Source organism: Sturnira hondurensis, unplaced genomic scaffold (assembly GCF_014824575.4).
Source record: "Sturnira hondurensis isolate 20B ecotype Veracruz unplaced genomic scaffold, ASM1482457v3 Scaffold0010128, whole genome shotgun sequence".
Classification (NCBI taxonomy): Eukaryota; Metazoa; Chordata; class Mammalia; order Chiroptera; family Phyllostomidae; genus Sturnira; species Sturnira hondurensis.
In genome coordinates, this window is record NW_028082759.1 from 6,418,625 (window position 1) to 6,431,787 (window position 13,163).

At 39.9% G+C, this 13,163-nt stretch overlaps 1 protein-coding gene across 1 annotated transcript in view; it reads right to left on the reverse strand.

Moving 5' to 3' along the window:
- Window positions 1–10,141: 10,141 nt before the first annotated feature.
- The window catches only part of NAF1 (nuclear assembly factor 1 ribonucleoprotein), a 38,071-nt gene continuing 35,049 nt past the window's right edge, over window positions 10,142–13,163 (reverse strand). The window contains exon 8 of the mRNA XM_037058319.1: window positions 10,142–11,168. Within this exon, the coding sequence (XP_036914214.1) occupies window positions 10,723–11,168 (446 nt within the window). The 3' untranslated portion in view covers window positions 10,142–10,722. The remainder of the gene's footprint in view (window positions 11,169–13,163) is intronic.

The window sequence follows — 13,163 nt, forward strand, 5'->3', positions numbered from 1 at the left end:
GTAGTCTGTGTATTTCTGAGACTGAGCAAAGTCTGGAAAGTGATGAGTGTAGTGAGAAAACAGAAACGCACCTGGCGCACAGCCCCGTGGGACCCACAGACTAAGAGTCAGAGAATAAGAATGGACTGGAAAAACAGACTGAGAAGAGCCACACCCCTCTGCACAACTCCAGGAGAGGGACATTTGCGTTTTTAATTAATTGGCATCTCTTGGAATTGTGCCATTAATAGCCCATCTGAGAATGTGTGACCAGTGAAGTAGAATAAGCAAGAGAGTCTGATATCCCAGAAGTCAAGTGAGAAAGTGTCCAGGGTAGATAATTGTCCACCCAGCAAAGAAGTATGATGAAGGCTGAGTTTAGGCCATCTCAGCGTGCGTTGTAGAAGTCACCGATGACTTTCCTACGAGCAGCTCTCACTGACCAGTGGGAGCAGAAGACAATAGAATAAGCTCAAGAAAAATGGGAGAAAAATGAATGGATACTGCAATTACAGATCATTGTTTAAATGGTTTTTGTGTGTTTCTTTCTGCAAAAGAACAGAGAAATAGGGCAGTAGTTGGTAAAATGGGCCAAGAATGATCTTGCTTTAAATTATAGAATGAGAGAAGTCAGAGCCATGTCTCCGTAAGGAGAGATCAGTGATAAAACTGGGGAGGGGGGAGAGTCACTAGAGTGGTGTCTGCGAGTAAGCAGATAGGGTGCGCAGCTAGAGCAGCAGGTTTTCAACAAAAGCACTGTCTCGAACAGACTGGACCCCGGGACGGAAGCAGGTTGGGAGATGCACATGGTGATGGGAGCCTGAGTGCTTTCTGAGCTGTCAGACTGGGTGCTCTGGAGGCGCAACTGAGAGGGAGTGTGACATAATTGAATATTTGTTAAGGATCAACACCTATGGGAAAGAGAGGAAAGAAACAGGACTCAGTGGAAGAAAAATCCAAACTACAATGAATGCATGACAAAGCCCTAACCAAGCCCCTAGAGAGCTCTGGCGCCTTTATGCCTCCACCACCACCCACGTCCCTCTGGGCTTCCCCTGGAAGGGTGTACTCTGGGGCCCTTGACAGGTGAGGCGGATTTGAAGGAGGAGACTGCAGGAAGACACCTGCTGACAGCTCTCCCAGCAGCAGAGGTAATGGCTCTTTCCTTGAAAGAGGTGTGGGTGATATATCTCTATGTCCACCAAATAAAATCATTTCCATTTTCTCTGGACAAAAGGGCAAGCAAAACTGATACTTGGGAGTGAGGAAATGACAGCGAAATTTGGGGTGGGAACGTGAAGGCCTTAAAGATAGAGGACAGGCATGAAACTGTGTCAGGTATGAGTGACTAGTGGATGTACTAGGGAAACCCGTTCTCCATGCAAGGGTCCGTTTCAGGTTTCCTAGTTAAAATTTCAAGTGACATCAGACAGTGTGGCAGTTTGGTTTTCTCCAACCACAGTCACCTGCGTATGTGTAGATGCTGAACATACTTTCTCCACATTTTTATTGCTCATATATATTTTTTGTGAGTTGACTGTCTACCTTCTATGAGTTACACTTTGGCAAAAGACTAAGAAGGCAAATCTACCAACAGGAAAAAAGTCAGACTCCTTCAACATGACTACAGACCAAGGAGTGTTACTAATAGGTTGGTATTGTTCCTTATTTTTAAAACACTACAAGTTGTACTTTTTTATGTGTACATGTGCCACAAAACTGTGCAGCTATTTTACATGACTCTTCTCTGTCAACTTGATTTGTAGACATCGATTTCTATGCGTAATTAAGGTAAATAAGACTACATATAAATGTTTGCCAAACCATCATGTAAATTAATGCCATCATTCTGGTACCAAATTGTCTCTTGGAACTAAATTGCTTCTATAATAAACTAAAAAAAATTAAGATGCAACAGACGCATTCAATTTGATAGATCTTCGAAGTCTTTGTTGTTGAAAATATCCAAAATAGCCCTGGCTGGTGTGGCTCAGTGGATTGAGTACCAGCCTGAGAACCAAAGGGTAACTGGTTTGATTCCCAGTCAGGGCACATGTCCGGGTTTCGGGACAGATGCCCAGCAGGGGGTGCATGAGAGGCAACCACACACACACTGATAATTTTCTTCCTCTCTTTCTCCCTCCCTTCGCCCCTGTCTAAAATAAATAAATAAAATCTTTAAAAATAAACTTAAAAAATTTCCAAAATAAATTCCTAAAATTGACACAATACAGCAACAGATAAAGCCACATCAGTTTTATACTATTAGGTGAATATTTACAACCTCAAAAGTATATAATGATTTTAAAAACACTCTACAATTTCTACGAATTACATCGATTTTCAAAATAAGTGATTTACAACTAATTTGAAAAGCAATCCACATTTCCAACTAATTAATAGGTACAAGAATGTTATGAAGTATTAACTCATGGAGTGCACATAAATGAAACTCTTGCAATTATAGCTTAATTATATAACTGCTATAACAAGTATTGTTATTTTGGAATCTTGAGAGAAATAAATAAAAATTCTAAGTGAATAAATAGAAAATGATGTCATTGAATTAACCCTGAATTATTTTTGATCATGTGTATCAGGGCATTTGTAGGTATCAAATGTGTGCTAATGATTTTCTAGCAGAATTTCTCAGCACTAATACCTCTTTAAACATAAATTTAATAGCTTTATTTTCTAGGTTTTTGTTGTGACAGTTCTTTTTCTATTCCTCCAATTCCATCTTCTAAAAATGTTAGTTTATCCCTGCCGTGTGAAGCAGCCTAAATAGTGGTTCCGAGCCCAATACTAGAATCGAATGACTAGACTCAATGTAACTTCATTATCACAAGCTGTAAGAAAGTGGATGAAGTCCTTAACCACTGCAAGGCCTCGTTTTCCTTCTTTATAAAATTATAACACGGAATAGTATTTCCTAATTCACAAAAGTGTTGTGGCAATTAAAAGACCTTGCAAAACATATCCCTCAGGACTGACACCTTACCTGGTCACTCAGACCCCGAACCCGAGACATTTCAGATGACTTCCCTGCTCTACCCCACCTCCTAACACTGCAATGTTATGTTCCTGAAATTTCTATCATCCAAAATCATATCCCCATCTCCACGACTAGTAAATTATCTTCATCATTCCCACCCATTGCTTCCGTCAGTAAGTTCCTAATTTGCCTCCATCCTTTTTTCCCTCACGTTCATTCTTCCAGATAGTCATATTTCCAAAATAGGGAACCAACAATGTCACTCACCCGGTGTGACACCATCGGTTGAGGGCACCCCAGTTGGACCCCCGAAGCTCTCCGAGATCCGGTGTTCAGGGTCTAGCTTCTGGGATTGGTTTCCGCCTCTCTCCATCCATTATATCCGCCTGCCCGCTGGGTTCTAAAGTTGCTTAGCTGTTTCACAGTTCCACATTTTTCTCTCTTATCCCGCATTTTTGAAGAACCAGCTCCAGCACGCGTCCTCTATGAAGTTATTCCCTATCTTCTTCTCCTTTTCCCCATGTCTCCAGGTTCCCACTATGCCAGCCCCTGGTGCCCTTGTTGGTCTATTTCCCACTGATACATCACACATGTGGCCCATAAAAAAGCACAACACAAATGGCTATTGTTGAGTTCATGAGTAGATGGAAGTTCAGTGGCTCTCTAACCTCAACTCTTCCAGGGCAGTTCATCAAAACAAGTGTTAACAGCAATGTATATGTACTTCCCCATTAGTTGCTACAAAAGATTTCCAGATTTGTTTTTGTTTTTATTTTTCATATTTACAGGTCAATCTAGTGCATGGCTTCAAGCGGTCTCCTCATTCAGAAGTGATTTTACAAAGCAAAGGAGACCTGAAGGGAAAAGCAAGTATCTCCCGAAACACGTCTTCTCTTCTTGTTCTTTAATTTTAATTTTTTTACGAACCTTATCATGTAAACATGTGTTGTTCATTATTCTTTGCTGTCTATAGAGTTGGCTCTTTGAAAGTATGTTTATGGACAGAGCAGGATGGATACCAGCTTATCAGATTACCAATACAGAGAACAACCCCAAAACTCTGAAGTAGTTTTGTTGTACTTAATAATTTCATAGCCCTATTTTGATATCTAAAGTCTTCATTTTTAAACAAGTTTTATTATGTTGAGAAAAAATAACTAATTCAGCTACTCCACAATGCTATAATTTCTCCATTACTGTTAATAGGATAGTCTCAAAACCAGTTAAAAATAATAAAATAAAAAGAATCATCTATTTTCGATTGATCTCTCTGACCCATTTCTGAGGCACGCCTGACCTGAAAATCTGTGCCACAATAGATAATTGATACCCTGAGAAATACTGTCACAGTATTAAGTAAAAAGAATTATCACGAATGTTTGTGGAATTCATCTGAAATAAGTACATAAAGGTCACTAACGTCTAGAAATACAAAAGAAAATCCCATAGGTTATAAATCAGCAAAAAGCATTGGGAAACCGGTTTTTGACAACTGTGTCTGGAATACCTTCTGTGCACTAGCAGGAAGGAAATACGAGCTCAAACAGCGCTGGTCCTCGGGGGGATTATACAATCTTTGCTGTTTATATCTGTAGGGAAGACTAATACAACCAGCTACAATGGAATGTCATGAGTATTAGGACAAGTAGAGCACTTTATGAGAACTGCGACCTTTTCTCTCACGTTGCGATCGCGGAAACAAACCTTTGTAACAGTCGCTGCGGGGCCGTGCTGCTGGCCCACGTCGGGAACAGTCTCCATCCAGTTCGGAGGGCTCTGTGTAAGTGTCTAGATGTATCCTCTGACGATGAATTTAGGAAAACTAGAAGACTATTAACTAGCATGGCCGAATCCAGATTATAGGAGCAATTCACTTGCCTTTCTATAGCAACAATAAATTATGCCACTATTAAGAGAGTTACACACAATCTTCATGTCTTCCACCCTGAGGACAGGGGCTGACCCATAAGCTGATTATGCCTAAGGGAGGGGTCTCATTCCACCCCAGTCTCCCCTTCTCCTTCCAGAAACATGGGTGGATCATTTTGTGTGCCATTTGGGGCCTTTCTTTTCTGAAGTTCTTGTGTATCAGCATTTTAGGTACTTGTAGGATGCCCTTAGACTTTGTAAACTTAATCAAATTTGACCCTCCATCACAATAGGGGTAGAATGAACTCTGTAAAGCCAAGTGCCCATCAGTAGATGAATGGATGAAAAAGTTGTGATATGTTTACACAACCTGAGTTCTATGTGGCTGTAAAAAAAGAAGAAACTCTTACCCTTTGCAACAACATGGATGGACCTGAAGAACAGTATGCGAGGTGAAATAGGCCAGAGAAAGACAAATACCATTATGATCTCACTCAAAGGTGGAATTTAATGAACAAAATAAACTGATGTACAAAAATAAAACCAGAGGCATGGATAGATACATGGAAAAGACTGACAGATCTGAAAAGGGAAAGGCGTGAGGGGGACTGGAAGAGACTGGCCAGAGAGATGCATGGGGATGCAGAAAACAATGTGGTGAAGGCCAGCGGGTGGGGCGGGGGCCTTGGTGGAAGGGGGAATAAAGAAAAAAAGTGGGGAACATCTGTAATAGTGCCAATAATAAAAAATTAAAATAAAAAAGATGATTTAAAAAACAAAACAAAAAAGTAGACAACTAAATTTGTTAAGCTGACGATAACGTACCTTTCTTCTGAGTGTAACAATGAGTCCCTGTTTATAGTCTAAATTATAAGGATGTTCCCCATTGGGCAGAAGCATAAACGCTATTTTCTTGATGTCTAAGACCATTACGTATTTCCTCTACTCCTGGCTACAATCATTTGCAAGTTTTTCCTATATAGCTACTTAAAATCCACCATTGTTTAGGACAATATCTTCTATCTAACAGGTATTAAATATTATATGACACTGAAGACATTTTCATAGACTGAAATTTTGTTTCTGAACTCAATGTTATCTAAACAGTTGTCTGCACTTGTTGCCAGGTGTCCATAACCAAATTTTTTTAAGGATTTCTGCATTACCAAAGTTCAGAAATATTTGTATTACTAGACCTCTCTCGTGGAAGGAAACCTTGAGACTCCAGCCCCTCTTTCTCTTAGTCTAATATAAAATATTTTAATAGTACTTCCAGGCCCCATGTTCTTCTAACAGACTGTCTTCTTAGCAAGACATGGTATCTCAGAAATGTGACCTTCCATGAATTCCTGCCAGTTATCGGCTATGACAGTATTTCCCAAGATGTATCCTGGAGAGAAATGGTACAGGGAGATACTCTGGGGAGAAAACTAGATACAGGAATATAACCTAGAGTCTATGTATAAGACTGACTCATATGAAATGACCAGTTACAAAATATTTCATACGGTTCAAATTAACATTTAAATGTACCCATAGAGTTAAAGCCTATAGTTATTTTCCTCTGTTCTTAAATATTTTTCTGCCATAATCTTGCTAAACAGAATTAATTTCTGCCATGGCCAATAAATATAGTAATAATTATACTTGGTCAAAAGCCACACTGAGAAATAAATGAACAAAATAGAAAATAGCCTCACAGATACAGAGAACAGAATTATGGTTTCCAGATTGGTGGGGGCGGGGGAAGAGTGTTGGGGGATAGGGTGAAAAAGGTGAAGGATTAAGAAGTGCAAATTGGAAGTGACAAAAATAATCATGCGGATGCAAAGTACAGCATAAGGAATATAGTCAGTAACACGGTAATAACTATGTATGGTGCCAGATGGGTAACTGAAATACCAGGGGGATCATTTTGTAAAGCATGACTGTCTAACCACTACAATCTGTACCTGAAACAGACACAAGCTAATATTGAATGTAAACTGTGATTGAAAAATAAAATTAAAAAAAAAAACAGATGTTCAAGAAAATCATTTGCTTTGAATAAATCCGCCAGCTACTAAGACAGTTTGCACAACTAAGCCTGGCAGTCCTAAATCCTATCAGAGAGGAAACTCGATACAGTGTGCATGTAGTAGAACAGTATCTGAAGAGCGGTGGGACAAGCAGAGAGCAAACGTTTTCCCAGCATCCTGAATATCACCGGACTACTCAATGGGAGGTTTTAAGAGATGCAGTAACAGCTTTTGCACTGTAGTGCCTATGATACTGAGAGCATTTCAGTTCATCTCTACCATCCAAACATTACAGACTACCATCATCTACTTACCACATTTTAATAAGGATTCTATGCTAATAGATTTTATTCCTTTCTCTGCATTGTATGTTATCATTTTTATCTGGGCCATATGCCTTATTAGAAACAATGTTTAGCCCATCAAGCCTCAATGTGAAGAAAAAGCTCTTACCACCTGAGGTCAATCTGTTATGTTTGAGGGATGGTATAATACAACTACGAAATAAGCCAATGTAGTATTTATTCCCAGTTCACCATTATGAGTGGAAATTAAAGGTACTGACCAACTAAAGTATGTATAATGTTTTTGTACTAGGCTTCCAATATATGTATATGTATACATATATAAGTACATATATTAAAATATACATGTTTATTGAATGTGCAGAAGATTTTGATATTTTTCTTCATTGGTTAGCTTCGTTATTTTACCATTGGAAGCACAAATTTGTACCTCACTTCCAAGACACTAAGTGACCGTACAGGTCTAACCCACCAATGGTAACAATTTCCACATAGAGCACACAACAGAGTCAGTAGAGACGGAATTCCATTGCTGCTAGTAGTTCAAAACAAGTACTTTGGTCTGACAGATGCTATTAACAACATATTTCTCAATTTTAATTTTAGGAACACTACAGTAACTGTTTCCTTGGTTTTCTGGAACATAATTGCTACATAAATTTAGGATCAGACTAAGTCACACAATGAGGAGTAAAGGCTTTTAGAATATCGGCAATTTATCTGCAGAAAAGGACACTAATGCGTGGGGGGGGTTTACCCTAAATGTATTAATTCATAAAGTGTAGCTGCAACATTACTGGAAAATCAGTTCTCATAATTCTTTCACGATTTTTATTTTCTAACTCCCATTCCATTAATGTATCTTTTTATAGTTTTATCTCAAAGCTTATTATTGTTAGTATCAAATATGCAAATATCAAAACATAGAATTTATGAATGTATATTTTGTAAGCACACAAATTCACTCTACAAAACGTTAATATAGTTTTCAAAGGATCTGGTATTCAACAACATACTAATGTATTTTCCCCAGCACTTAATTATAGAAGTATTTTGAGAAATTCTAAATACCCTGAGCATTTAAAGAATTCCTAAGTAAAAAAATGTTGTCAAGCCTTCCCCCAAACCGACTGGGCAAGGGTGACAAGCAAGCACATAAGGAACGATTTCTCTTCTCTGCTCACGTTCCCTGTGTTGTGTCCTCCAAAGGGGTGGACCGCCTTTTCTGCAACAGGGAAGAATGCAATGGGGAGTACTGTGTAAAAGACCTAGTAGGAAGCAATGAAACCAATTATTCTTATCTTAAAGTTTATGTTAATTGATAAAACAATGCAAATGGCAATATTACTGCTGAGTGACAGACAGTATGATGTGTGACAATATATATGAATGACACATTATGCCTGAGATTCTACCTGTCCCCAAATCAATATGATTGTTAAGAAATCTTGTCTTTAGCCCCCATGGACTTAAAATACCACTTATTAAGTTAAAATTATAATAGATCGGAACTCAGGTTCCACCTGTTTTGTATTCATCAAATGCCCTAAATTGTTTTAATGTACACAGTGCTCACCAACTCTAAGCCAGCAACAAAAAAAGTAGCGAACAAGTATTAGGAAGCGAGAGCAGGGAGTGAAAACACAGAATGCGAGGGGAGAAGAGAAACACTTCCACACTGCTCTTTGCCCCCAAACAATGGGGACTGCTGCGCACAGGTCCCCTGTCATCTGCCCTGTGTCCAGTTGGTATTGACAATTAGAGACTCTGCTAATAATTAGCTATACAGAAGAGATTGGTTACATTTGGTAGCTACCCTTGTGAGTTAACTACATGGTTTTTAAGAAATGCTTTCTGGTAAATTCTGAAATTGCACATTCTATTCCAGGTTTCCACTAGATGGTCTCAATCCAGTTTTTTCATTATCTATTTCTAGCAAGTGGGCAAGTCACCCAGTTACCATGGACCTCGCTATCTTTTCTGTAAACGAAAGAGGACACAGTGTTATTCATCTCAATAAAGCAAATGTTTTAGGTGATAATTATAATTTCACAGTTAAACTGCCGATACACAAAGGCATTTTCCATATTCCATCATGTCAATGTCTATTTTATCATAGGAACAGGAAAACATAAACACTGCTGTATTTCAAGTGAGCAACTCTGAGTAGAACATTCTATTTGTCTTCACACCAGCTAGCAGTCTAAAGATCCAGGGCCACACAATTTTAAAAGCTGTGCTGTAAAATTAAGGTGGGGTGAACATAGTATTTCTCTTCCAGATAAAAGAGAAAATGGGTGCTCCTCCTCATCTCCAGAGACAGATGCAACTGACACTCTGTGTACACAGAGTCAGTGTACACCGAAGCAAGAGCTTCTCAACTGCAGACGCCTCACCCTGTGGGGAGGCGACAAGGGACCTAGCTGCAACCGGAGTCCGAGGGCGGGTGATGAATGGGTTTCAGATGCCCCTGGTGTGCATACAAGGACTATTTTCTAAGAAAGTCAGGGAGATTGTGAAGCACCAATTTCGTAGGAAGTGCTGATCTGAGAATTGAGAAAACTAGGCTGAAGCCCTTTTCTCGCTGAGTGACCTTTGCTAAGTTACTTACCCTTTGAAGCCCTTGGCTCGATTCTTCCTTATTTATTAGAGGAGGACTACTTGAGACCTACTTCTAGAGTCTCCCCAACTTCCAAAATCCCATAATCTCCCTTACGTTTACATTTCAGGATGTGAAGTAATACTCACTGGTCATTAATTAATAAAAAGTCAGTAATTCGTCAAATACTTATGAGGCACCTAACCTGGGCCACGCACGTGAGGATCTGGGAACAGCTACGGAAGATGCAACCTCCCAGCACAGGTTCAAATACGCTTGATTGTGAGTACATAACACTTCACTGTGAATAAGCTTTGTGTTCCTTTACATGGTTCAAGAATGAAGTCTCCTGAAAAGTGCCCAAAGAATGAAAATCTGCACAGAAAATGAAACCTTTAATCACAGTCACAGCTTCGACCAATATGTAAGGCTTCCCTTCTCCACACACTTCACTTGTTTTTTAATTACAGCATTTAATTTCACTGGTAATTAGGAACTACAATCAAAATCAGTTTCCAAAGTATAAGTTTATAAAAATAGTTTATTTTAAAGACCCGTAGTAGGACTTCAACATCGTCCTCTCAGATTCGCCGACAAGATGATCGGCGCACTCAGTCTGTTCTATCCGTGATGGAAGTGGCTCCAGATCTACGACTGAACCTGATTCTACTGTCCAACGGGGCGGGGGCGTGGAAAGGACGGATTCAGTTTGAGTTAAATATTACACAATTGGAATCCCCCCTACACATCTAAAATAAAATTTTCATGCGGATACAATTTCACCAATATTGTAAATATATATCAACTTACAACTAAAGGCAGCCGTTTTTTGACAATGCTTTAAAAATCTAGATTCATAATAGCTTTCTTTAAAAAAAAAATCCTTCCCATATAAAAGAAAAATCTTTCCTGTATAAAATAAAAAGTCTACATTTCTCTGGAAATGCATTCATCCACCTAATAGTAAGATCCAAAATAAGAAGAATTGTCTCCGGAAGAGGGGGGTGGAGGCAGGGGTGGGGGGGGAGGAGGTGGGGGTATGGAGTAGGACATGGGGGGTACCATGTTAGGTGCGGCCCAACCCATGTTTACAAACGCAGGTGGCGGAGGTGGGGGTGGGGGTGGGGGTGGGGGTGGAGGAGGGAGTGCAAAATTGTGCATGTTGAACATGGGAGGAGGAAAGGGATAGTGTGGCATGAGATTCTCTGGTCTCGGAGGTGGAAATGCTGCCGTCTCCTGAGATACCATCCACTCCGAGTTGTAAAACTGTGGAGGGGGGGGCCTGCCGTGCCAAGGTCGAGGGTATCTGCCCCGGGGAAATCCTCGTGTGACTTCTCGGTGGCGGTGTTCCTTTGAATGCTCTGAAGCATTCCAATTCTGATGCACTTCCGCCAAATCTTCACCTTTGAGCGGGGTTAAAAAACAGCATAAACACAAAATTAAAATTAATTTTAATACATTAAAAATACTGTTTACAATTTCAAGAATGCCTTTTCTTTAATTTCCAGGTATTATCTTATGGTAGTTAAAAATGCATAAGGCTTAAAATGATCCATTTTAAAGAATCTAACAGGCCAGACCTTCAGGAAACAGAAAGCCTAGCAAGACAGAAACCTTTTAGACAACAACCACTAGGCTCCAGCCAGACAGCACAGAGAAAACCAGATACCACCACCACCCACACTCTCAAGGGTTGAGTGGGGAACAGGACTTCCTCCCCTGACGGGATGTAATGAGGGGCCTCGACCTCCCCCCAGGGGTGGTGTCAGAGCAGGCTGAATGGGGAGCCCGTCACCAGGCTCAAAGGACTCCTGCCACGACGCTGGCGATCACCCTGGGGACCTGGACTTCTTCCTCCACTGGCAGGCACACAGCGTTCCTCCACCTCCCACACTGGGTGGGGTCAGAGGAGAACTAGTGAGAGTCAGGACTCTGGTCACCACCCACCGGTATGAGGCCACCCCTCACTGTTGTCAGAGGAACAGGAAGGGGGCAGTCCCCCGCTCCCTGCCCGGCAGTAAGGTGCCAACACGGGCTGAGAAGAAAACCGGATTTTTAGGTTTTCTTCCCTTCCCTTTCTTTTCTTTTCTTTTCTTTTTTTTCCCTCCCTGGCACTAACAGTACTAAGGTGACCGACCCCCTTCCTTCCCCGTCAGAGCAGTTTTAAAAACAAGACTGCTTTAACAGGAGATTTAAATAAGATCTAGAGTTTCATAACATAATAGCCAATATGTACAGATTTCATCAGAAATCGCTCATCACACCAAGAAGGAAGACCTTGAACTCAATGAAAATGCAAAATTGAGGCCAATACCAAGATGACAAAATGTTAGAATTATCTGACAAATATTTTTAAACAGTCAACATAAAAACACTTCAACAAGAAATTAGAACACAGTAAAACCAATAAAAAGCCTAAGCACAAAAAAAGATATAAAGAAGAAACAGAAATTTTAGAATTGAAAATTCAACTAGTATAGTTAAGATGTCAATTCTGTCCGAACTAATATGCATCCAGGTGTAATGCAATTCCTAACAACATCCCAGCAAGGCTTTTTGTTAATACAGAGGTTCTAAAATTTATGTGGAAAGGCAAAGGAAGTAGAACCCTTAAAGCAATTTTGCAAACTTTTAGAAATAACAGGAGAAAATCTTCAGGATATACAGATCTAGGTAAGAAATTCTCAAACTTTGTAAAATAAAAACTAATACATTTGGGTTCATCAAAATTAAAAACTTTTATTCTGCAAATGACCATTTCAAGAGGATGAAAATACAGGCTAAAGACTGGAAGAAATTATGTATAAACTCGTAATCCAGAAGTTAAAAAACAGAAATACAATTAGATAAGAGACAAGAGACATGAACAAAGATATCCCCGAGGAGGACACACAGGGAGCAAAGGGTCACATGGAAAGACGTTCAGTGTCATTAGGAAAATGCAAGTTAAAATCACCGACATCACTACACACCCATGAGAAGAGCGTGTAAAATGGTGACACCACCACATGCTGGTGAGGAAGCAGAGGAACACACTCTCTCACACACACACTGGGGATGGGCGTGTAGCCCCACTGGAATCAACAGTGTGGCAGTTTCTTGAGAAACCAAACACACAAGCTTCATATAACCCAACAACTGCACTCTCAGACATTTATCTCAGAGAAATAAAAGTCTGTGAGCACACAAAAACAACCTGCACACAAACATATAGAGCAACTTCACTCCTATAACCCAAAACTGTTAATAACCCAGATGTCCTTCAATGCATGAATGGTTAAGTAACCTGTGGCATGTTCACATAATGGAATGCCACTTTGGAATGAAAAGAAACACATAAGACACAAACAACAATCTAGATGAATCTCCAGAATATTATGCTCGGAGACAAAATCCAA